The sequence below is a fragment of the Eschrichtius robustus genome, chromosome 6 (genome assembly GCF_028021215.1).
Source record: "Eschrichtius robustus isolate mEscRob2 chromosome 6, mEscRob2.pri, whole genome shotgun sequence".
NCBI lineage: Eukaryota > Metazoa > Chordata > Mammalia > Artiodactyla > Eschrichtiidae > Eschrichtius > Eschrichtius robustus.
Window position 1 is genome coordinate 134845283 of NC_090829.1, and position 22729 is coordinate 134868011.

The 22729-nt window shown below is 49.9% G+C and overlaps 1 protein-coding gene across 2 annotated transcripts in view; it reads right to left on the reverse strand.

Annotated features, from left to right (window-relative positions):
- URB1 (URB1 ribosome biogenesis homolog) overlaps nucleotides 1-22729 on the reverse strand; it is a 64937-nt gene that overhangs the window by 6200 nt on the left and 36008 nt on the right. The window contains exons 21-34 of one of the 2 annotated variants that reach the window (XM_068546970.1): nucleotides 22195-22374; nucleotides 19891-20746; nucleotides 18779-18980; nucleotides 17907-18090; nucleotides 15959-16017; nucleotides 14154-14347; nucleotides 13113-13223; nucleotides 12955-13018; nucleotides 10957-11128; nucleotides 10469-10571; nucleotides 3851-4011; nucleotides 3289-3400; nucleotides 1413-1519; nucleotides 751-891 (exon numbers count right to left, since the gene is read on the reverse strand). In XM_068546970.1, the coding sequence (XP_068403071.1) occupies nucleotides 751-891; nucleotides 1413-1519; nucleotides 3289-3400; nucleotides 3851-4011; nucleotides 10469-10571; nucleotides 10957-11128; nucleotides 12955-13018; nucleotides 13113-13223; nucleotides 14154-14347; nucleotides 15959-16017; nucleotides 17907-18090; nucleotides 18779-18980; nucleotides 19891-20746; nucleotides 22195-22374 (2646 nt within the window). Of the gene's footprint in view, nucleotides 1-750; nucleotides 895-1412; nucleotides 1520-3288; nucleotides 3401-3850; nucleotides 4012-10468; nucleotides 10572-10956; nucleotides 11129-12954; nucleotides 13019-13112; nucleotides 13224-14153; nucleotides 14348-15958; nucleotides 16018-17906; nucleotides 18091-18778; nucleotides 18981-19890; nucleotides 20747-22194; nucleotides 22375-22729 lie in introns of both variants that reach the window. The other variant, XM_068546969.1, reaches the window with a different exon arrangement.

Consider the following 22729-nt stretch of genomic DNA (forward strand, 5'->3'; position numbering starts at 1 on the left):
CTAATCCGTCACAAGCAGAGACACAGCATGGAAGCCACACGGCCCGCATCTGGGGCAGCCTGAGTGGGGAGGAGGGTGGACCCATTTCTAGCCCAGCCATGAACTGCTGGTGGCTCATCCATTGCCTTGATTTTACCACCTGGAGAGGACAGAAAGCTGGGACTCCTGCTGGAACTGGTAACTGGGTGCTTTAGAGTTCTCACGTGCTGTAGAAAATAGAAATCTACCGTACTCGAATTCGGTTTATTCAGACTCACTCCTATTTACCCACGTTTTACACGATACCAGAAGCAGAAGCTGACCAGGCTAGAAGTTAACCAAAATACTGATGAATTCTCCTAGTTACGTCTCACGCGACGTGAGCTCCGGCTCCAGGGGCAGAGCTAATGGGCAGACTCCCTCGTCAGCTGTGAGGCAGGCAGTTTCGACTCCCGACTCATTTTCCCAGCCGAGTTTTGATAACCTGCAGCTTCTCGGCATCATGAGACAACCTGGTGGCTCGGGCGTGTCTCCAAGCACTTCAGTCATGGCTGGGGTGACGTTGTTTCTAGAGCTCTCAGCCGTTCCAGAGCCACCTGGGTACTCATCGCCTCCCTCCCTCTCCACAGGCCCTGCCCCCAGGCCACGGCCCCGGAAGCTAATGTAGAATCGGGAGGCCAGGCTGGGTGAGACTCCACGGGGACTTGACCGGCAGATGGAACCCCGAGCAAGGGTCCCGGCCTCAGCCCCCCAGGAGCGCTGGCCGCCGACCTGGGCCACGTCGTCGCAGAGCGGGCTGCTGAAGAAGGACAGGACGATGTGGAGGACGCCCCGCCGGGCGCAGAGCTTGTAGCAGTACTTGTCCCGCATCCCCTGGCGCAGAAGCCCGAACATCCACTCCCGCTCCGTCTTCTGCTGTAACCCAAGCAACCAGGAAACTATCGTTAAATAAGTGAAGGCTTTTCCCCTTGAAAACTCTTCAAACGCCGGTACTTTCAACTGGGGGCAAAGGCTGCAGCATGGCTACCCCCACCCTCCGTTTCTGGGGATGTTATTAAAAACCCTCCATCTCCTCTCTGCTTCTGTTTCTCCAGGTCAGGAATAAGGCACCAGGTCAAGCTTACACAGTGAACTGTGCTAGCTCACAGGGGGTGTTCTGTAAAAGCACATTAGTATTCAACCCAGGGATTCACCAAGAAAATGCAATGAGGATGCCATGACTCGAGGCCTCTGGAGTAGTCTGTGAGGTCTGAGAAGCCACCCAAGAATCAAGGTGTGGAATGGGAAGCGTTTCCACACACAGGCCCGCCTGGCCCCAGCTCCACCCCAGCCCGTGCTCTGTAGCTGACAGTCTCCTCGGGGAAACGTCAGCGCAGTGGCGGAGCATCCCATTTAGGAGTCTTTCCAGGACCCCGAGGGCCTCAGAGCATTACCTCGAAGTCCGAGCTGTAGAAGAACCGGTAGAAGCCTGGAACTTTGTTCATGTTCAGGTACTCATGGGACAGCAGGAACTTGTTGACCTTCAAATACATGTGCTCCTCTGCGAACGCAAGCAGTCTCAGTCACTCACCGTAGCGCCAACAGGACACCCGTGGCCGGCTGGAGTAGGGGGGCAGGGCCCTGGGGGCGGTCACACAGAAATCCCTGCCCCCTCGGGGCTTTCCAATCCTTATCCAGGTTATTAGTTCTCAAGAATTAAAACGCAGTTAAGACACCTTAGTTCTACACAGCATACGGGCTTCTCTTGCGGCCCAGGAACCACGTGAGGATGTCCAGTCCTTCGGAGACGTCACCCCTCCCCAGGCATCAGCCCACTGCCTAAACTCTAATCAGCTGGTGGGGAGAGTGGGGCCTGGCCACACGTCAGACAGCACAGGGCTAACACCCAGCCCATCGGCCTCCCACTGAGCAAACTGCCACAGCAAAGGGGGCTCACATGTGCCCTGAGTCACTTGGCTCTCGAATGCAACGGGGCCGACACCTCGTCCCCTGGTCCCAACCCTGGACCACTGATGCTGCCCTGTGCGCCAACCCCGACATGAGGTCTGATGTGGGGCAGCTTGCCTGGGGGGCACAGACTGGATGGGAGGCCAAGACCATCCACCGTGACCTCTGCTGGGGTATTTTCACAGAAGAGTTTGTTTCTTTGGAGTCTAAATGGCTAATTACCTTCTTTCCTCCCGTAGTCTCTAAGGTAAAGAAAAAAACCATGTAATAAAAATGATACGGGGGGACTTCACTGGTGGCGCAGTGGTTTAAGAATCCGCCTGCCGGGGCTTCCCTGGTGGCGCAGTGGTTGAGAATCCACCTGCTAATGCAGGGGACACGGGCTCGAGCCCCGGTCCGGGAAGATCCCACATGCCGCGGAGCAACTAAGCCCACGCGCCACAACTACTGAGCCTGCGCTCTAGAGCCCGTGAGCCACAACTACTGAGCCTGAGCTCTAGAGCCCGCGAGCTACAACTACTGAAGCCCGCGCGCCTAGAACCCATGCTCCGCAACAAGAGAAGCCACCACAATGAGAAGCCCTCGCACCGCAATTAAGAGTAGCCCCTGCTCGCCGCAACTAGAGAAAGCCCACGCGCAGCAACAAAGACCCAACGTGGCCAAAAAAAAGATACGGAGCAGATGAAAATCAAATCTGAATTCTAACAGAAACTTGACTACAGATTGACCGTGGGGCCTTGAACAAGCTATTTAACCTTGGGGGCCCCAGCTGGGAGGCTGTTTCCTCATCTAAAAACAACCATGTTACCTCCGAAGAACCCTGTGGTCCCTAACGTTATCAACATTCTATGACTTTTCACTAATTACGGAAAAAAAAAAAGGTCCTATGATAGACTGACTTGTGCTCACACTACCTCGGCAGTGCCCTGCTGCGAGGAACAAAGCAGAGCCGTGTTCCATGCCCTGGGCAACACCTGCACTGGGACCCACAGGCCGCTTGTCCTCTAGCTGGTGAGCTACACTGACGCTGACCCCCGGGCTCAGAGCGGCAGCTGCCAGCGCGGACGGGCCTCCGTGTCAGGTCCCCCTAAGCGCTCACGTAGGGATCCGTGACGCCCTCGAGCAGTCCCTTTGGTGGGAGCTGTGACCTGCTTTTACCACAGCTTTATACCCCTACAGGCAAATACGAATACATAATCTTCCCCCATCATACACACTCTGCTGCGCCTTGCGCGTGTGACCCTGATCCGTCTCCCTCACGTGTGCGGTGGGCTGGTTATGCCTGCGGGATGAACGCCTCCAAGTGGCCTCGCTCAGCCTCAAAATTTCCACCTCACCCCAACCTGATTCTGTCAGTGGCACCTGGTCTCAAAATTTGCAAGGCTGCTTTGGCGATGAAGAGAGTCAAGGTGAAGGTGAGCCTCATGTTCTTAGTTCGGATGCCGTTCCGGACTACGTCCAACAGGTACAGCACCTTCAAACCAGGAAAAAGGGGGAAAACATAAAAAAAAGAGAGAATCTGCAGAATGGCTGTGATCAGCCTTACCTTGTACAGCCTAAACCACGGCTTTGCAGACTGGCCGGCTCCTCACACCCCAGGGACCACCCAAGGTGACGCCTGTCCCCACCACCTCAGGGCACGGCTTCCGAGGCTCTGTGTGTCCTGGGTGACAGCTGCCGTCACCCCTGAGTTCAACAGAAATTAGAACTGCTCTGCCCACCACGACACAAGAAGACCACTTGTAAGGGGAGATCGCTCTCCATCTCCCGGGGCTGAGGACCCGAGACAGCCTCAGGCATCACCCCCACTCCCCCAGCAGGGGACAGACTTTGTCCTGGATCAGTCTCCCGGCAACACCTCCGATCTCCTTAGGAAATCCTTCCACCAGGCCGGGCGGAGAGCCGTCCCCTCAGCCCCGCTCACCTGGGGCTGCTCCCGGAAGCGTGCCCCCTCCAGCTGTGAGTAGTAGGCTGCCAGCACGGAGTAGGCCGCGGCTCGCATCGGGGGGTCGTAGCTGCTGAGGGCTGTGACAGTTAGGCCCAGAGCATTTGAATCCACAAATTTCCGACAATCCACCACAAATTCTGAGGGAAATAAAATACAGCATTAACTACACACACACACACACACACACACACACGCTATGATTCCGTGACGCTTGTGCAACGCAGAGAATTCCATTTGCTCTTGCGTCTTACCACCATCAGCTACGTGTGCGTGCTAGGTACAAGAAATGCAAGTCTTCCTCCTGCTCCCCTTAACTTCTGCTAAAGCCGGATAAAAGACTATCTCCCCTTCCATAGCAATAATCACATGCCTTCAGTTTCTAAGATGCTTGTAAATCCCAAGAATCCCAGGAATCTTTCATTACTTCTCACAAATACCCAGTGAGCCAGAGATCAGAGGTGACATTCGGACCCACCACTGAGATTCCAGCATGCGGAGGCCTGGGGGACACAACCAGAGGGTCAGCAGAGAAAGCCGGCTCTCGGGTCTACCCTGTTCAGCCCTCGGCCTCTGAGTTCCTACCTACAAACACGGCCAAGGAAAATACGTAAGGCGGCGATGCTGGGAGATACAGCCAATGCGAACTGGTCTGAGCTGGCCTATAGACTTTACGAAGGATTAACTTATATCCACTCTGCAACCCTAGTTCTTTCTTCAAACAAATGACAGAAATCTCACAGAAGAGCGGCTCACCAAGCCTGAACAAAAGCTACAGCCCAGAGCTTGCTGGCTGATATTCTCTCATCACCTGTGAGGCCCTGAAAAACTCACATTATTCCAGGAGAGGATGTGATGGAAGAGAAGGTCAGATACATGAGGGGACCCACTTGATCACACCTGCAATTCAGGACACTTCAAATCCTCTTTAACAAAAACCCAGGCCTTTTTATAATATAAACACTGTCAAGAAAAACCTCAGAACAGGGATAGGTCACCTGGGGAGGGTGAGATGAATTGGGAGATTAGGTTTGACATACATACATTGTAAATCAACTATACTTCAATAAAACAAACAAAAAACCAAATAAACAGAAAGAAAAATGCACTAGATGGGCTGATCAGCAGATTATAGACATTGAAGAAAAAAAGAACAGTGAACCTGAAGACAGCAACAGATCTAACCAAACTGAAACACAGAGAGAAAAAAGAACTTTAAAAACATGAGCATCAGTGAGCTGTGGGACAATTTCAAGCAGGCTAATACATGTATAACTAGAGTCCCTAAAAATGAAGAAAATAATGGCCAAAACTTTTCCAAATTTGACAAAACCACAAACCTACAAGCCCAAGAAGCTCAATGAACACCCCAAACACAAAAAATATAAAGAAAATTACACCCAAGCTTATCATAATCCAATTGCTTGAAACTGGTGATTAAAAAAATCTTAAAAGTGGTCAAAAAACATAGAGTGGAACAAAGATAAGAACACTGTTTCTTGTTAGAAACAATGCAATCCAGAATCAAGGTGGCAACATCTTTAAAGTACAATAAGAAAAAAACCTGTCGACCGAGAATTTCCTACCCCATGAAAATCTTTCAAAAGTTAAGACTAAAAGCTGAAAGAACTGATCACCAACAGCCTTGAACTGTAAGAATTCTTAAAAGTATTTTGAGGAGAAGGCAAATGATAGAAGATGGAAATCTGGATCTACACAAAGGAATGAAGAGAACAAGGAATGATAACTATGGGGTAAACAAAATATTTAAATCCCTTTAAAAGGCAATTGACAGTCTGAAGCCAAAACCACCACATATTGTAGGCTTTTTAACATTTATCATAGATGGAAAATGTATGATAATTGTAATGCAAAGCCAGGAGGGGAGAGATATGTACTATTGTAAGGTGCTTCTACTATCCACGAAGTGGTATAATCTCACTTGAAAGTAAACCACAATAAATTGAAGACGTACACCATAAACCCTAAAGCAACCAACACACGCATGCACACAAAAACACATACACACACACACACACACACACACGTACATATGCTGACAAGCACACACACAAATTATAGTTAAAAGCCAAAATAGAAAATAAAGTGGAATCAGATCGATAATCACATTAAATGTAAATGGTGTATACATTCCAATTAAAAGGCAGAGATGGTCAGATTGGATATAAAAACAAAACCCAAGTATACGCTGTCCACAAGAAACCACTTTTAACCTCAAGACGCAGATTTTAAGTAAAAGGATGGAGTGGTGATCATTTTGAAATGTAGAGAAATAGGTCATCGCTATGTTATGCACCAGGAACTAACAGTGTTGTAGGTCAACTATACTTGAAAACAACAAACAAACAAAGCCATAGGAAAAGAGATCAGATTTGTGGTCACCAGAGGCAGGAGGTAGGAGGAGGGAAAATGGATGAAGGCGGTCAAAAGGCACAAACTTCCAATTATAAGATAAATAAGTACGAGGGATGTAATGTACAACATGGTAAATATAACTAACACTGCCGTACGTTGTATATGAAAGTTGTTAAGAGAGTAAATGCTGAGTTCTCATCACAAGGAAAAAAAATTTTTACATTTCTTTAATTTTATATGTATATGAGATGATGGATGTCCAGTAAACTTACTGTTGTAATCATTGCATGATGTATGTTAAGTCAAATCACTATGTATGCCAATGATATCTTAAACTTAGACAGTGCTGTATGCCAATTATATCTCAATAAAACTGGAAGGGGAAAAAAAAGTAAAAGGATGGAAAAAGAATAATTAGAAGACTCTTGGGCTCTAACAGCTTATGGACTAAATTTTCTCATTTCTAACAAGTGACTACTTTTGATGGGAGGGGGAAAAAATTCCAAATGCTTTACAAAGCATCAAACTGAGGGATAAAATTATATTGTTTTGGAAAAGATGAGCTACGTTTAAGATACACTTACATACCTACATAACAAACACACATAAATGGAACAAATCTGGAAAAGAGAACACTCTAAACATTTAATATTACACTCACTAAAAATAGCTAGTACTTAGCAGGGATATTTTTAGTAATCACTGACACTCTCTAAGACAAAAGGATTTTCCACGTGCCCGTGAGGAAAAGTCAATTTCATGTGCTGTGGTCATCTCTGTTATTCTCCGGGAAGTCTTGGCTTTGTAACGTGTATGGAAAAGAGCTGCCCTTGGGTGTTGAACACATAATAGGCTATCAAAAAATAGTTATAAATACCATTCTCTTTGTTTTAAGAACCTCATAAATAGAAATTCGGCCTTGTGATAACAGGTTTTCAAACCAAAATGGCTTAACCAGGACAATTATCGAGGATTAAGAGAAAAAGCACCCCACGTTTTACGGGCTTTGGCGGCAGTGCAGCCGTGCTGCCGGAGCATGAAGAGCTGTTCGTCACGCCTCCTCTCACAGCATCTCCTGGAGGCGGCCTGGCCAGGGAGGCTCGTCACAGGGAGGGGTCCGTGGAGCCTGTGTCCAGTGGTCTGGTGAGAACCGCACATGGGCCTCCCTGTTCTGTGAGCTAGGAGCCAAAGAGTTCAGCCCGGTTCTCTTGAGGACAAGAATTTGCTGTGGAAAAAGCACTTGTCACTGCCATTGCTAACAGCCTTGGCTGGCCCTGCCTTTCAGCCAAGGGCTCAAAGAAAAGAAGCAGTAAGGTTAAGAAAACAGGTTCCATTTTCAGCAAAGGGTTGACATGGAGCAGTGAGACTAGTTTCTCTGAAGCCTGGCCACCACACATACAAACTAATCACACACCCAATTTACGACTGCAGAATGTTTAGCAATACTTGGACCCAGGTGCCACTGCAGGAAGTAAAAACATGCTGTGGAGAACTTCTGCTACACACAGCATGGATGAAATCTCACACATATAATGTGGATAAATGAAGCTGATACAAAGAATATAAAGTGTTTAGTGCCATTTACATAAAGTTCAAATACAGGACACTGGTCCCTACTGGGGAGGAAGGGGCCTGAGGAGGAGCTGCCGATTACGTTCTGTTCCTATCTGGCCGGTGGTTTCACCAAAACTTGAGCCATACATATATGATTTGCACTGGTTTCTATACATCACACTTCAATAAAAGTTTACTTAAAACATTGTTCATGTTTAGCTATCCACCAGGGCAACAGTAAATGGAATAGTAACTTTTTAAAAAAATACTAAAAAGAGGAAAAAGATTCGTGTCTTAATTCAACCACAGTAAACCTTTGGCCATTATGCTGTTCACAGATTTCTGTTCTGTTCAACTTGTCATTTTACTGCTAGGAATTTTCCTCTCCTGTTGAACTGGTATACTTCCTTTTATCAGATGATGAAATTTGTTTAAAATATTATGCTTCCATTTTTTTTTTTGTTCTGGATTATAAGTAGCCCAGAGCAAAATTTAATGAACCTAGTTTTTCTTGGTTTGCTTGTTTGTTTTGCATATCTATTTCCCTATCCACTTATATGCTTTTTAAAATTTTCTACTTCACCGTGAATGATTTTGGTGTAACCAGTATTTTAAGCTACTGCAAATCCTTTCTGGGTAGACACGCTCTGCAAATTTTTCTACCTGTATTATACCAATAGAATGTAAAAGCGGCGGTATTTGGAGATCTCCCTAACTTGAAAGAGCATTTACTAGTTACCTCTCTTCACAAAAGGCCTTCCAGATCCTGTCCTTCCCCCTTACCCCCACTATTCAAGATTCTGGGAAAAACACTGTCATGATTTTACTATTTCTCTACTGTTTTCCAAGCCTTTGCCTTCTGTCTCCTAAAAGCTCTACTGAAAGAGCAACAGACTAAATGATTTGTTATAATTCACTAAAGTTGCATCATATTTTTAGACTGTGGAAAATCTATTTTCACGTTTGATGAGAAACAGACTTAGCCAGCACTGCCAAGACCTGGGGGGAACCAAAGAGCGCAGTAGATGTGCCTCACTTAGCCGCTGCTAATAGCCACCAGGGCAGTTACGATATCTGCTGGCCATCGTCATCTGACATTTGCATGAAATGAAATGCCCCTGCTCTCCTGCAAAGAAACTCGGGCTCAGCCACAGAACCCAGTGTTCGTGGAGAGGCTAGTCTCTGAGAACACAGCCCTCTCGCCTCTCTGTTAGGGACTAAGGGCAGTGCTGGAGGGTCAGCAAGTCCATAACGAAGAGCATTTGAGTATAAAGAGACCATCAAGTTAAAAGGGGAGAAAACAGGGCAATCAGTGAGGCACGGTTTCCTGGTGCACCTAATCTACACGGCCAGCACAACCAGGAGGGAGGAGGAGTTAGGGAGCCCCTCAGGCATCACGCTGGCTGGTCCCCACTGGGCATCAGAGGGACCCTAATACAGAGGAAGGACGAGGCTCCCGCTTGGTGCCAGTGGAGGCCACGTGAGGAGCAGTAATGGCCACTCCTGCCCTCCCAGCCAGGAAGCGTCAGCGCGGGGGCGCCGGGACTCCCCAGCCCGGCGGTAACCGGGAGGAAGGACGAGGAGGAGAGATGGAGGATCGACAAACGGGGACGGGATCAGAACATCCATAGGCGAAAAAATGAAGCCGGACCTAAACGTCACACCTTATACAAAAATTAACTCAAAATAGGCCACAGACTTAGATGTAAAACCTACAACTATAAAACTTTCAGAAATAAACATGGGAGAAATTCTTTAGGATGGAGCGATGGGCAAAGAGTTCTTAAGACCTGACACCAAAGCATGACCCATAAAAGGAAAAACTGGACTTCATCAAAATTGAAAACTGCTGCTCTTTGAAAAACTCTGTTAAGAAGGTGAAAAGATAAGCTACACAGTCGGAGAAAATATTTGAAAATCACATATCAAACAAAGGACTAACAGGTACAATATATAAAGAAAACTCAACAGTAAAAACAAACAAACAAACAAACAAAACCCATTAGAATAAAGGGGAAAAAGACGTGAACTGACGTTTTACCAAAGAGGATTACAGATGGTAAATAAGCCACAAGATGTTCATCATCATTAGCCATTAAGGAAATGCAAATTCAAACCACAGTGAGATAGCACTACACACCAATCACCGACAAAATGCCCCAAACCAACAGACCTGACCGGCCTGGGAATCAGACGCTGGTCTTCACCAGTGTGTACTGATACACGTTTCTGTTCTTTCTGTCTCTCCGAAGCATTCACCCACAAAGATTCCCACCCTCAGGGTAGCAGACACAAAATGCAATTTCAAAAATATACTTAAACCAAGAAAAAGCCAACCTTAGCAGGCTCTCACTCGTTGTCAAAGACAAAATCTCTCATTTCTGCTGGTATGTGACCACTATTCAGTGAAAATTCAGAAAAGGCTCTTGTCATTAAAATTAGGAAGACATCAAAGGGACACTCCCAGATTTTAAAATTATAATTTAAAAAAAAAAAAAATCACTGTGTATTCAAAACATTAACTGTTACTTTGCTGCAAATCACTGGAATGGAAAGGTGAGAAGGCAGCTGAAGCTCCTTCAAGAATTATTTTCAAGATTAAGGTCCTAATTCGGTAATTATGGTAATAATCATGCCCCCTCAACCCACCCCGAAGGCTGCAATTACCTGGCCTGGTCAATTCACTGAAGAGATGGAGGAGGAAACAGGGGTCATAAAGGTCACTGAGATCCATCGTGCTCCTGTCTTTAAATATCGGTTCCTGTGTGTCCTGAAATAGCCCGAGACAAACAGAAATGTGTGGTTCGACTGCCTAAGTGTAACACCATGTGAACGTTTACCCGCTGTTACCTAGAGTTCAAATTATTTTGAATATTCAAGCCCATTAAAAAATGGTTCTATTAAATAAAAACAACAGTGCTTGTACATGAAATTATACCTTTGATATTTGCCTTTGTGGAAAGAAGTTATAAAAGAAACAAGTATGGCCAGTGTTGAAAAGTTCTGAAGCTGGGTGGTGGGTATATGGGTCCTGTCTCTGTACCTTTGCAGATGGTTGGAATTTTACTTATAAAAAGCTAACAAATCACAAGACAAGCAGTGCTTGTATTTTACAGCGGCTAAAACCTGATGGCTTCCCCCTGGGCCCCCCGCACCTCGGGGGGCAGCAGCCTCCGGTTCTGGGGGAAGTGGAGGACAGTCTTCATCATGCGGTCCGGATCCAGCAGGCGGAGGATGTCCCCGACGCTCGGCTGCTGCCACAGTGACTTGCCCAGGCTCTGGCACGTCTTCTGATGCTCCACGGCCGCTGGGCCCCAGGGCAGCAGCCTAGAGCCGGACGGGAGAGCAGACGGGTCACAGGGCCCCATCGGGAACAGCGGTGCCGATGGTGATGATGGCACCGCAGGTAGCTTTGTCGAGCAGCTAGCACGCCAGGCACTGAGTACATGTCCTGTGTGTTGTATCATTTAATCCCCATCATAACTTAGGGGGAAGGTGGGAGTGATGGAGAGGCTGACAATGATGAGGGTGGTGTGACAGTGTCGGGGATGATAGAGGCCAACACTTACGGAGAGTTTACGATGTGCCAGGCACTAGTCTAAGCCTTTCAGGTGTATTCACTTCACTTAATCTGCACGGCTATCCCATAAGGTAGGTACCATTATCATCCCCATTTTGCAAATGCGGGAAGAGAGACACAGAGAGGATCTGGAACGTTGCTCAGCTGGTCCCCTGCCCAGCTGGTAAGTGGCAGAGCAGGAATTCAAATTTGGGGAGTCTGGCTCCAGAGTCTGTGCTGGACACAGCGGCAGAACCCTGGCAGCTCAGCGATGCTCTACTGATACAAACCTTTCCTCGCTGCCACGGGGCCGTGAGCGCACCAGGTCCACCTGCACAGCCTTTGCGCCGCCCCCAGCTCTACCTTCCGCGCCACCAGTCCCCATGGCAGCCGCCCAGAGAGGTCACCTTGCCTTCCTCCTGGAAAGCGACTGAACCCGTCCGCGCCCAGGGCACCCTCGTGTGACTTCCATTAACCTGAGAGGGGGTTCTGAGGCCGCGGGGGGTGGGTAGGACGGCTCGCTATTCACCGTGAGGGAGACTGCTTCTGTTTTCTCTCCTCTCCCTCATGTACACAGGGGCTGTTTATTCCAGAAAGAATACAGCTGACGCAGCACCACCTCCAAGGCAGTAAGTGGGTGAGGCCACGAGGGAAAGGGAGAGACAGTGTTTATTCATGACCTGGGCTCTTTTAAGAGGCAGAAAATGGTTCTCTTTACTGTTTTTTTCCGGCGGGGGCGGGGGGCTTCTAGGCTAATACATCTTTAATCTTTAAAAAAAAAAACAAAGAATTCTACAAGGGAAATATTTTTTTCCCTTCCCTGCAGAGTTCTCCTGAACTATTTTTCTTGGCCCAGTAAGCTTACTTCCTGTCTCAGCACACAAAGCTCTTCTTATGTACTGGGCAGATGCTGGGGTGCTGGTCCCAAATTAAGGAGAAAAGAAACTAGGGCAGCAAAGAGAATCTCAGATGCTGTCTATGAATAGCTTAACCCCGGCCCTTGCAGAGCTCAGGCAGGGCCCAAAGGGAGAGGAATCAGCCCAGCCCCTCAGGGCCCAAAGCTGCGCTGGCCAAGGAGCAAGTAGCCCCTGGGAACCCAGGAGAGACAGAAAGACAGACACAGAGACAGACAGACAGGAAAGAGACAAATCCAGAGACAGACACCGCGCGCGCACGCACACACACACACACACACACACACACATGCACGCACGCACGCACGCACACAAGGAAGAGGGCGGAATTAACATCCAGCCAGCGCTCCTCAGTCTTTTCCCAGATCCCCACCTAAGTCACTCCCACCTAAAGGAAGGCACCAAGAGAAAGGTTTTCAGAAGAATCAACTAAATGACCCCCAGGTCAGGAGTGAGTCCGAGGGCAGGTCTGTGACAGACACACACTGTCAACCAGTGAGGTGGCCCAGCCCAGACAGGCCCGGCCATCGGGGACCATCCTCCCAGTGAGGGGCCAGAGCAGCCCACGCTGGCAATGGTGTGTGAGCCGAGGGGTCCACCCAGCCCCCCTTTTCCCTGGGGGAGCTCACTGGGTGGGGCCTTCAAGGCCTGCCGTTCTCACCTCCAGGCCCAGCGCTCACCTGAAGTTGACCAGGCTATGGTTGTTCTGTTCGTAGGCCCGCAGGAGAAGTAAGATCTTCTGGTCTAAAGTCAGTTGAGGGTCGGTTTAGAAAGCTTCCTGGTGACCCCCCGAGACCTTATACGCTCTGATCACACCGCCCGGTCCCCGCACCCTCACCCAGGACGCTGAGAGAGGCTCCGTAGGCCCCGAGGAGCACGGCGAAGTGGCTGCTCTCGCAGACAGAGGGACACAGCCTCACTGCCACTGACATCAGGTCCACCAGCGCTTCTGGAAGAAAAGAACACTGAGATGCCCAGCAATACGGGGGATGGGCACATGCAGAGTAAAAGTGGAGAAGGAAGCACTTCAGCAAACACAAATGCTTGAGCTATCCTTCTCTAGACAACACTGGCCCGAGGACTGTACCTGGTCCCTTCCCCGCTTTTTCCTTTTTTAAAATAAACACATCTTTGACGAGGCTGCCATCAGCCTCTCCAAGCCCCCTCCCAAACTTTAAGCATTTTTCTCCATGATTATGTTACCAAAATCTCTTAATATTTCTACTCCTGCCTGAAAGCGGGGAGCCTTTCTACTTTTTCTACTGCCTGCACCAGGAACTTGGGTAAGAGTTCTCTCCAGTTTAGCAGTTTATTACAGACCAGCTCTGCAGTGATTCCTAACAGTTTGGGGATGTCAATTTTGTCTCTAAACAGGGCATGGCTTCGGGAGGGCAGGACCCCTCAGACCTCCGCCATCTCCCACAGCCTTCGCCACGCTAACGTAAACGCTCACCAAACCGACCAGGGAAGAAGCCTGGGCTGTATGAGTCCCTAGCAGGGACCCACCAACAGGGACCTTCGAACCCTTCGCCCTTGATAAAAGTTTCAATCACCCCATTAAGACATTTAACGCAACTGAACAATTTCTCCCAGGTGAGAAACACCCCCTCCTAACTCCCCTTAACTCCCAGGTTTTAACCCTCGCCCACGATATGGCAGAGAACCTTAAATCTGGCTTCCGCAGGCCAGGATAGGCTCTGAAGAGAGGTGGTCTGCGTTTGCTGGGTGACCCCAAGTCAGAGGAAACACCTCTTGAGCTTGGATTTGACAGACATGAAATGTTCGGGTACCGTTTGGGTAATGCTTCCTTAGCTCTGAGAACACATGAAATCCGGGAATAAGCTCCGCGTCTGAAGTGGGAGGTGGGGTGAGGAATCACCTCTGATGGGACTGCCTGGGGTTTCCTCCTCTCCGGCCGCCAGCAAAGTGGGCAGGAACAGGGAGTGCTGTGTGAGCATCATGTGGACCACCGAGAGCTGGGTGAGCCGCGAGCACGCGGCGCTTTCCGGGAGGTACAGGAGCTGTACGGCAGCACGAAGGGCCTTTAAAAATGCATGGTCCTGATACCGAAATCTAGGAGGCAAGAACCAAAGGGAAAACTAGCTTCATAAACAATAGAAAACCTTTTTTCTCGACATTTTATTAAGGAAAACTTCCAACATGCCACAAAGGTGAGAATCCTAGAGTGCACATACACCCGTCACCCAAACCACCCACGCTGCTGCGGCACACCTGCAGCGGCACACACCTAGTCGCCCACCCGTCCCAGGGAGCACTTCTGACCTGGCCTACCTGCCGGCTCAGCTTCCCTCCTTCCTTCCTTTCAGCTACTCAAAACACCCCTCTAACGGTTCAGAAGCCTTCGCATCTTAAATCCCTTTAGAACCCACTAAAGAAATGAAAGCATCATGCTCTGGAGAAAAAAGTTTTTAGTCATATGTGAATACTGCTAAGAATCACTTAGCACACAGGGAGCATTCTAGAAACGCAAATTAACCAAAGACTCCAAGAAATGTCGTCACGTCATGAAGGTAATCCTCGGTTGCCATTAACCTGACTCACCTTCACTTATTTCTCCCTCTTGAGTGTTTTTCTCTGTTTCAAATTGATGAATAATCAGGGAAATGAAAATTACAGGTGCAATGAAATACCGTCTCATGGCTACCTGACTGCCAGAAAGAAAGAGTCTGACCACATCAACTGCTGGTGAGGAAGTGAGGACACAACGAACTTCCATACCATGTTACGTTAGCTTGGAGAACAAATCAAAAAATCTTGTAAAACTGGAGCTGTGCCCACATGAAGAGCCAGCAAGTGACCCCTCCCCCAGAAAATCTGGCACCTGGGTGCAAAGAGACATGCAACGTTCACTGTGGGGTCGGGAGGGAGGAGGGAAGGAAAGAAGGGAGGTCCTGTCCATGAGTAGGACGCTGGCTACATGAACCGGGGTACGGTCGTAAGACAGAATGCCCCACAGCAGTAAAAAGCAATGACTTGGATCTCCGTGTATCAACATGGGTAACTCAAAAACTTCTGAGTGCAAAAAAGGGGCAATAAAGTGATACATCTGTATACAATGTCAAACTCAATAAACACTGTTGTTTATTGTTTAGAGACATACTGACATGCAACCAAAGTGTTAAACACACAGAGCCATGACAAAACTCAACCTCAGAAGAGCGACACTTTGGGTCAAGGGAGGGAAAAGACGCAATTAGGGCAAATAGAGAAAACTGTCAGCATTTATTAAATCTGGGTGCTCTTGTATTGTTCTCTGCACATTTCTGGCTTTTAAAAAAGATTTCAGTAAAAAAATTTATTTATTATTATTTTTTTCGGCCATGCTGCGTGGCTTGTGGGATCTTAGTTCCCTGACCAGGGATCGAACCCGGGTCCTTGGCAGTGGGAGCGCAGAGTCCTAACCACTGGACCACCAGAGAATTCCCAAAAAATATTTCATTTTTTAAAGGCTGCTTCTCTCATCGCTGTTAGAAGGACACACATGTCAACGGGCAAATCATTTTCCCTCCCCAACACTGCTGTCTCGTCTCGTCTGCCCAAAATGGGAGCAGTACCTGCTCCACCACGTCCTTTCCGCTAATAACAAGCTACACCACCGGCCCTGCACCAGCAAAGACACTCGCCGCCTTACTGAACAGCACCAAGAAAATAAATTCAACTTACTTGAGTCCAGTCTTCACAAATTTCTGCCAGTCACCAGGATCAATTGCATTAAGTGAATTCTAGTAATAAAGTAAGCAAGAAATATATGTGGAATATCTGAATTAATTTAACATAGAGGACGCAGAATTTAAATTACAGCCCTACAGTAAATATGGAATATAGTTATCTAAGTAATTCGCAAAAGCTTGTAGTTGCTTCTTACTTTGATTTTTAAAATTGTTTTGTTATTTCCATCAGTAGCTCTGTCTCAGCATACCTATGATCACCAAATGACCACAAGAAAATTCCCAAGGAGCTGTGTAACTTTCCCCTTTGTCCACCACTCTGAATAGCACTGACTGATCTGCGACACACAGAGGTGCAGCCACATGTGACTGTTTAAACACATGAGAGAACGTCTACCCAGAGCAAGACCACTGCGCCCTAACAGGGCCAGCGTAGGCGCACAGTCCCTGACGTGGAGAAAAATCTCCACACATGGTGCATTATGTTACATCGGAAGGGTGGCTGCTCTGGAGGGAAGGGGACCACCTGGGAGAAAGCACAAGAGAGTTTTCTGGAATGATGAAAATCTTGGATAGCAGTGTGGGCACAGGGGTACGTGTATCTGTCAGCACTAAACTACACACTTAAGACCTCATATTGCACGAGATGAAAACCACACCTCAATTACAAGGAAAGGGCTGTTGGAGATGCTGATAGCGGGGAGGCTGTGCACGTTGTGGGAGAAAGGGACACGTGGCCAACTCTGAGTTTCCACCCAATTTTGCTGAGGACCTAAAACTGCTCTAAAAAATTAATTCTGTTAAAAAAGGGGGGGGGGGGAAAGCAAGAGCAAGAGAGAGAGAGAAAGGAAACAGCAAAGTGGGGTAAGGAGGGAGGCCTGTCCCGAGAACACAGATCCCTAGAAGAGCACAGCCCTGCACCCCCAGCTCCACAGCTCGGTTCCCTTACATCTCAGGAATGCTCCTCCTCCTCTTTCCTAGCTCTACTGGGTCGGGTTCCTACATGCCTTAAGTTCACAATCCTGTAACACAACATATTAAGTTCTTCAGGATGCTAATTATCTCTGTGCAAAAATGTAACATTAAAAATAAAAGAAAATAAAGGCCCAAAACAGCTAAATATTTCCAAATTTTATGAAAGCTCTAAACTCACAGAGCCAGGAAGCTCGTCGAACCCAAAGCGGAGAAAACCTGAAGAAACGACTCTCGGGCGTATCGTAATCATATTGTTTAAGCAATGTAAAAAAAAAAAAAAATCCTCAAAGCAGCTGGAGAAAAAAGGCATCATGTAAAGAGAAATACGGATAAGAATGAGAGATTTCTTATCACAAACAATGCACACCCGAAGACAGTAAAGCAACATCTTTAAAATGCCTGAAGAAAATAAAAACTGTTAACCAGGAATTTTGCACCCAGTGAAACTCTTCCTAACTCAACCTGAGGCCAGTATTACCTGTTCCTAAAGCCAGACAAGGACACTGCAAGAAAATAAAATTATAAGCTAATACTCCTCAGGCACACAGATACAAAATTTCCTGGTAAAATGTCAGCAAATCAAATCCAACACTATATAAAAATGACAACATATCATGACCAAGTAGGTTTATTCTAGGAATGCAAGGGTGGTTTAACATTCAAAAATCAGTTAATATAATTCACCCCATTTAACCGTCAAAACAAAAAACAATACCATATAACCATCTCAGTAGATGCAACAAAAAAGCATTCCGACCAATTCCTGCAACCATTCCTGATAAAAGATGGCTCACCATTTCAAAGTTTGCCCTCCACCTGCCCTTCGCCTCCTAGACATGGCTCCTCTCATCCCCCACCAGGTCGAATCACGCACGCCACCTGGCTTGAATGTATCTGCAAACCTGGGTTTGTCTATCTCACTCTTTCCCTTAAAAATTTAACCCGGGGCTCTAATGAGAGACACCGACCAACAGTTCGTTTAATCTTAGCAGCATCTGCTCCTCTCGATCCTGGGTACCATCACCTTGCTGGCCGCCGCTAAAGGACGCGATCAGCCACTGTACACAGGCCTCCAGCAGAGTCTTTTTCCAAGCACGCAGCTCTTCTGCCGACCCTTCCAGGACAGCCGAGACAGAGTCAGCCACAACCCAACTGCGGCAGAAGACAAAAGTCAGAGTTACAGGCGTGGCCCAAATCCCTCTAGCTTTAAGTATATATGATCCAACATCACAATGGGCCACATAAGGCAGATGCCCTGAGCCCTGGTCCCCACACTAACTACCCAAGCACAGAGATCGCAGGCTTCCCCCTGCCCTTTACGCAAACTTCAAAGACGTACCGGAACTTTTACGACTAGGGGAAACACTATTAGCACACCAGAAAAAGGATATATTGTCCAGACTTTGCCTAAATCAGGCTGTCTCAGCCTCAGCACCACTGACATTCTGGGCCAGATAATTCTCTCTTTGGGGGGAGGGGAGGGGGCCTGTCCTGTGCGTTACAGGGTATTTGGCAGCGCCCTTGGCCTCCACCCTCTAGCAGCCAGAAGCAACAAGCCCCCATACCCATATCGTGACAGTAAACGAAGTCAGGCGTTGCCAAAAGTTCCCTGGCGTGGGCAGAATCACCCCTGGTTGATGACCACGGCTCCAAGGGAATGAGAACCGCCCACTTATGGAGACAAACTTGCTCCAGCCAGGATGGAAGTAGGGTTCTCGGAGGAACTGCGTCCTCCCCAACTGCACAACAGCAACGCAGCAATTTCCACTGCTTTATAACCACTACAGGGAAAAGGGAAGCTGAGACAGGGAGAGCCGTTAAACAATCTGAGCCTTCATACCTCCTGTGACCGCCTGGAGTCTGAAGCAAGCGGGGCAATCGGTCCATGAGGACGTGGAGGTCCTTGGCTCTTGCAAATGGGACCAGCTGGGCCAGGATCTCCTGATGCAGCCCAGACTCTAGGGGCCCATCAGCACTGTGAAGCCTGGTCTGCAGCAGCCTCCACAGGGCCTTCCTCAAGACAGGAATGACAGCAGAGGACACTGGGGCAGGCAAACAGGAGAGGGAGGTGAACACCGCGGAGCAGTACAACCCGCTCACAAGGGCTGACGGCTCTATCTCAGGGAACCTGTGACCTGCGTGACGCCACACTGGTAGCACGAGACTGACCACGGCAGGAGCTGTGACGCCACGGAAATCGGCAAATGCTACAAATCAGTCTCCCCCAAGAGCCAGCTGTTAAAACATTTATCGACACGCCACTGGTCACCTCTCATCACTCAACCCTGACAGGGACTGTTCAGTCCCGCAGGCCCCGGCTACAGCCCCAGCTCGAGGGTCGTGACGAGACGGTGAGCACCCAGGTCCTGAACTCACTCGGGAACAAGAAGAGCACTGAGAACCACTGGCCGGAAGACGCCCTCCTGCAGGGGCGCTCTTACTTTTTAAAAACACCTGTTATCGATGATATGAAGCTATGCAGCACAGAGGTAAAGCAGTGAGCGAAAAATCATTCATACACACGACAAAAATGAATTAAATTAAATTGGAGGTGATCAGAAAGTGCCTTGGATCTGAAACCCAATGGGTGGAGAGAGAAGAGAGAGCTGGGCCCAGCTGAGTGCCTCGGCTCAGCACGGACTCACCAACGCTCCCAACGGTGGGGAGAGGGGGATGGGGCAAAGGACCATCACCCGAGCCACTCCCTCAACCTAACAAGACCCACCGGGGCCGCTCCTTCCTTGGGCCCCAACAGCCATAGCTACAGCCCACCGCCGGCCCCAGCTTCCCGTGGGTAACTCAGGGTCGATGGGAGCTCCATCCTCAGAGCTGGGTCAGACATCGGAGGAGAAACAGAACTAAATGACACCCCCAGAACGTGGAGTCCCAGGGCTTAAGGGCGGACACACAGTTCTCAGCCCTCCCGGCTGCCCAAAGCCCCCCTTCCTGTACCTCCTGCGGGGCGCGTGAAGTGCTCCCGGGTCCTGCGCTGGAGGTACGTGCGGACGACAGGGAGGAAGTCGTCCAGGGCCTCCTGCAGGCAGAGCCCCAGGCTGGCCCGCCTGCACCACCGCTCAAACCGCAGCACATGGGGACAGCTGTGCTGCAGGAGCAGGGCCGCGGTGCCCAGGGCCGCCGGCGTCCGCCGGGCCAGGCAGTAGTCGAGCAGAGCGACCCCGACGGCGGGGGCCAGAGCCGGCTCTCTCTGCAGAGCCTGGAGGAGCACGGCGTCCAGCTCGTCCACGGCCAGCGTGGGCAGCAGAGCCCCCAGGCCTCTCACGTACTCGGAGGCCCAGAGGAGCTCGCCGCTCTGCAGCTGCTCCTGGGCGCGGCTGGTCAGCAGCTGGACCAGGGTCTCCCCGAGAGCGTTCAGGTGCCTCTCCTTCTGGCGGGACTCAGTGGGTCGTTGGGCCACCAGGTGGGCCTCGGGCAGGCTCAGCAGGGCCAGGGTGACCTCCCGGAGCTGGGCGCCCTCCATGTACGGGTGCAGCCCCTGCAGGGCTTCGAGCTGAGGAAGGGTCTTTGGCATCGGCGTGGCTGCGCGGGCCCTCCGGTTCCGCAGCTCTTTCAGGACACTCTGGGTGACGGCCTCTGAGTACCTGGCCAGGAGGCCCAGCTGACCAAGGCCCTGGAGGACTGGGGCACTCGCCACCAGCAGCGGAAGGATGCCCGCGCTGAGGTGGGCCGCCAGGAGCTTCACGAGGACGGGACTGAGGGTGTGCGGGGGAAGCGCCTGCTGCTCCAGGGCCAGGTACCAGCCCTCCAGCGTGGGATGCGTGAGGATGGCCACGAGCACCTCCTCCAGCGTCTGAAACACAGGGACAGGGCCCAGACCTCACCCACGGCCCAGCCAGCAGCGGCCACTGAGGAGGACGGAGAGCAGAAAGCAGCTTCCCTAAGCCACTCCACCCTCAAGCTCACGTCCCAGTGCCCCTCTCAGGGGTGCCCGCAGCACCCCAACCCAAGCCCACAGCTCTTACCCCATCGTAACGCACCTCCTCCCCTGTACAACGATGGGGCCCAGACTGTGACTCAGTCAGTGACCCCCAGACCGGCAGGAATCTGATGAATGCAGCCTGAATGAATTTACTGTGCAGTAAAACTCTCTCCACAGTCACTCAGGCAGGGCCGGGCCATGCAAAAATGCCAAAGTGGGAGGACGATCAATCGTCTCCTGGTTCCTCCCTAGCAGCCCTGCCCTCCTAAATAAATCTGGTTGAGGGACGTGGGTACCACCCGACAACCAGGGCAGGGCTACCCTGGCTCCGGAGAGAGTCCGTGGCTGGGGAAGATGGGTAGGGGTTAAACGATCCAGAACTGAAGGTGAGCCTGCGTCCACTTTCAGAAGTAGACTGGGCCTCCAGTGACCCCCTGAGGAACTAGCTCTGACCCCGAGACTAGTTTAAACCACCGAGCAGAGAGCAGCTGAGTGTGCTTTGCTGGATTAGATGATGATTTGATGCAGCCTCGCTGAACACGATTCCTAGCCAATGAAGTCACCCAGTCCCCGGGGACAGAAATACATTTTTTTTTTTTTTTTTCCTTATTTACTCTTCAGGAAGGAAAGAGGAGCCTATCACACTTTCCAACTGAGCTCTCCCAAATAGAAAGAAAAACAGAAAAGCACACATCAGGAGTGCTTTGCCCAACGACTGGCTAACAGGTGGTCTTGCACCAACAAATGCCCCCCCAAAAAAGGCCCCTTGGAGATCAAAGAAAGGGATCCACGCGTTCGACTGTGAACTGAGGAACATGCCTGCACCCAAACCCAGTACAACAGGTCAAATGGCAAATGGTGAGAGATTCAGCCTGGCCCCAGTTAAAAAGCTGACTCCCGAGACTGCGAGCAGGAGGGAAGGCTCACTCTTCCCCAGGCAGAGTGGTCGCTGTGTGTACTCATGATGAAGGGCCCCACCCACTGCCCAGCCTTTACTCAACACAGGCTGCAACCCTTTAAGAAGAAAATACGCAGTCCGAGTCCTCAGGATGCTCACGGCACAGCGGGAGGGAAAGTGATCGCAGCAGGGCAAGTGTGGGCACAGAAGTGACTGGAAAGATGGACGCCCCAAGTAAACCGTGCTTCTCTCGGGGTGGGGGGGCGGTGCTTAGTGCCTCCTCTGGACTTCTCTGCACCTCCCTACTTCCCTGCAGTGAACACATACTTGCTTTTAACCAGAATGGAGGGAAAGCCAGTGGCTGTGACCTCACAGGAAAAGGCGAACCGGAAGGAGACCCAGGGAGGAAGGGCGGCGGTACCTTGTCATTGGCCAACTCCAGCGAGGCCATGGCCTCCACGTCCAAAAAGAGGTCGGACTCAGCCTGGGCGGCCTGGCACTTCTGCTGGTTCTGGGCGTCCAGCTGCTGACAATGGATGACCAGGCGCCTGAGGAGGTCCAGGAGGAACTGCAGCAGGGGAGGCCCCGTCCTCCTGCCCAGCTGTGAGGACGAGAGACACATGACCCTCAGGCCCAGGAAGGGCTGACAGTCACCAGAACACTGACTGCCAGGTCCCCACAGGGCCAGAAGGGGCGAGTTGCCAGAAACAAGACTCAAGGAGGGAAGCAGGCTAAAATGGCAACTCCCCGTAAACTGCCAACAACCTCAAAGTCATTTCTTTTTTTTCTTTTCTTATAAAAGTTTTTAAATTTTATTTATTTATTTTTGGCTGCATTGGGCCTTCGTTGCTGCGCGTGGGCTTTCTCTAGTTGCAGCGAGCGGGGGCTACTCTTTGTTGCAGTGCGTGGGCCTCTCATTGTGCTGGCTTCTCTTGTTGCGGCGGACGGGCTCTAGG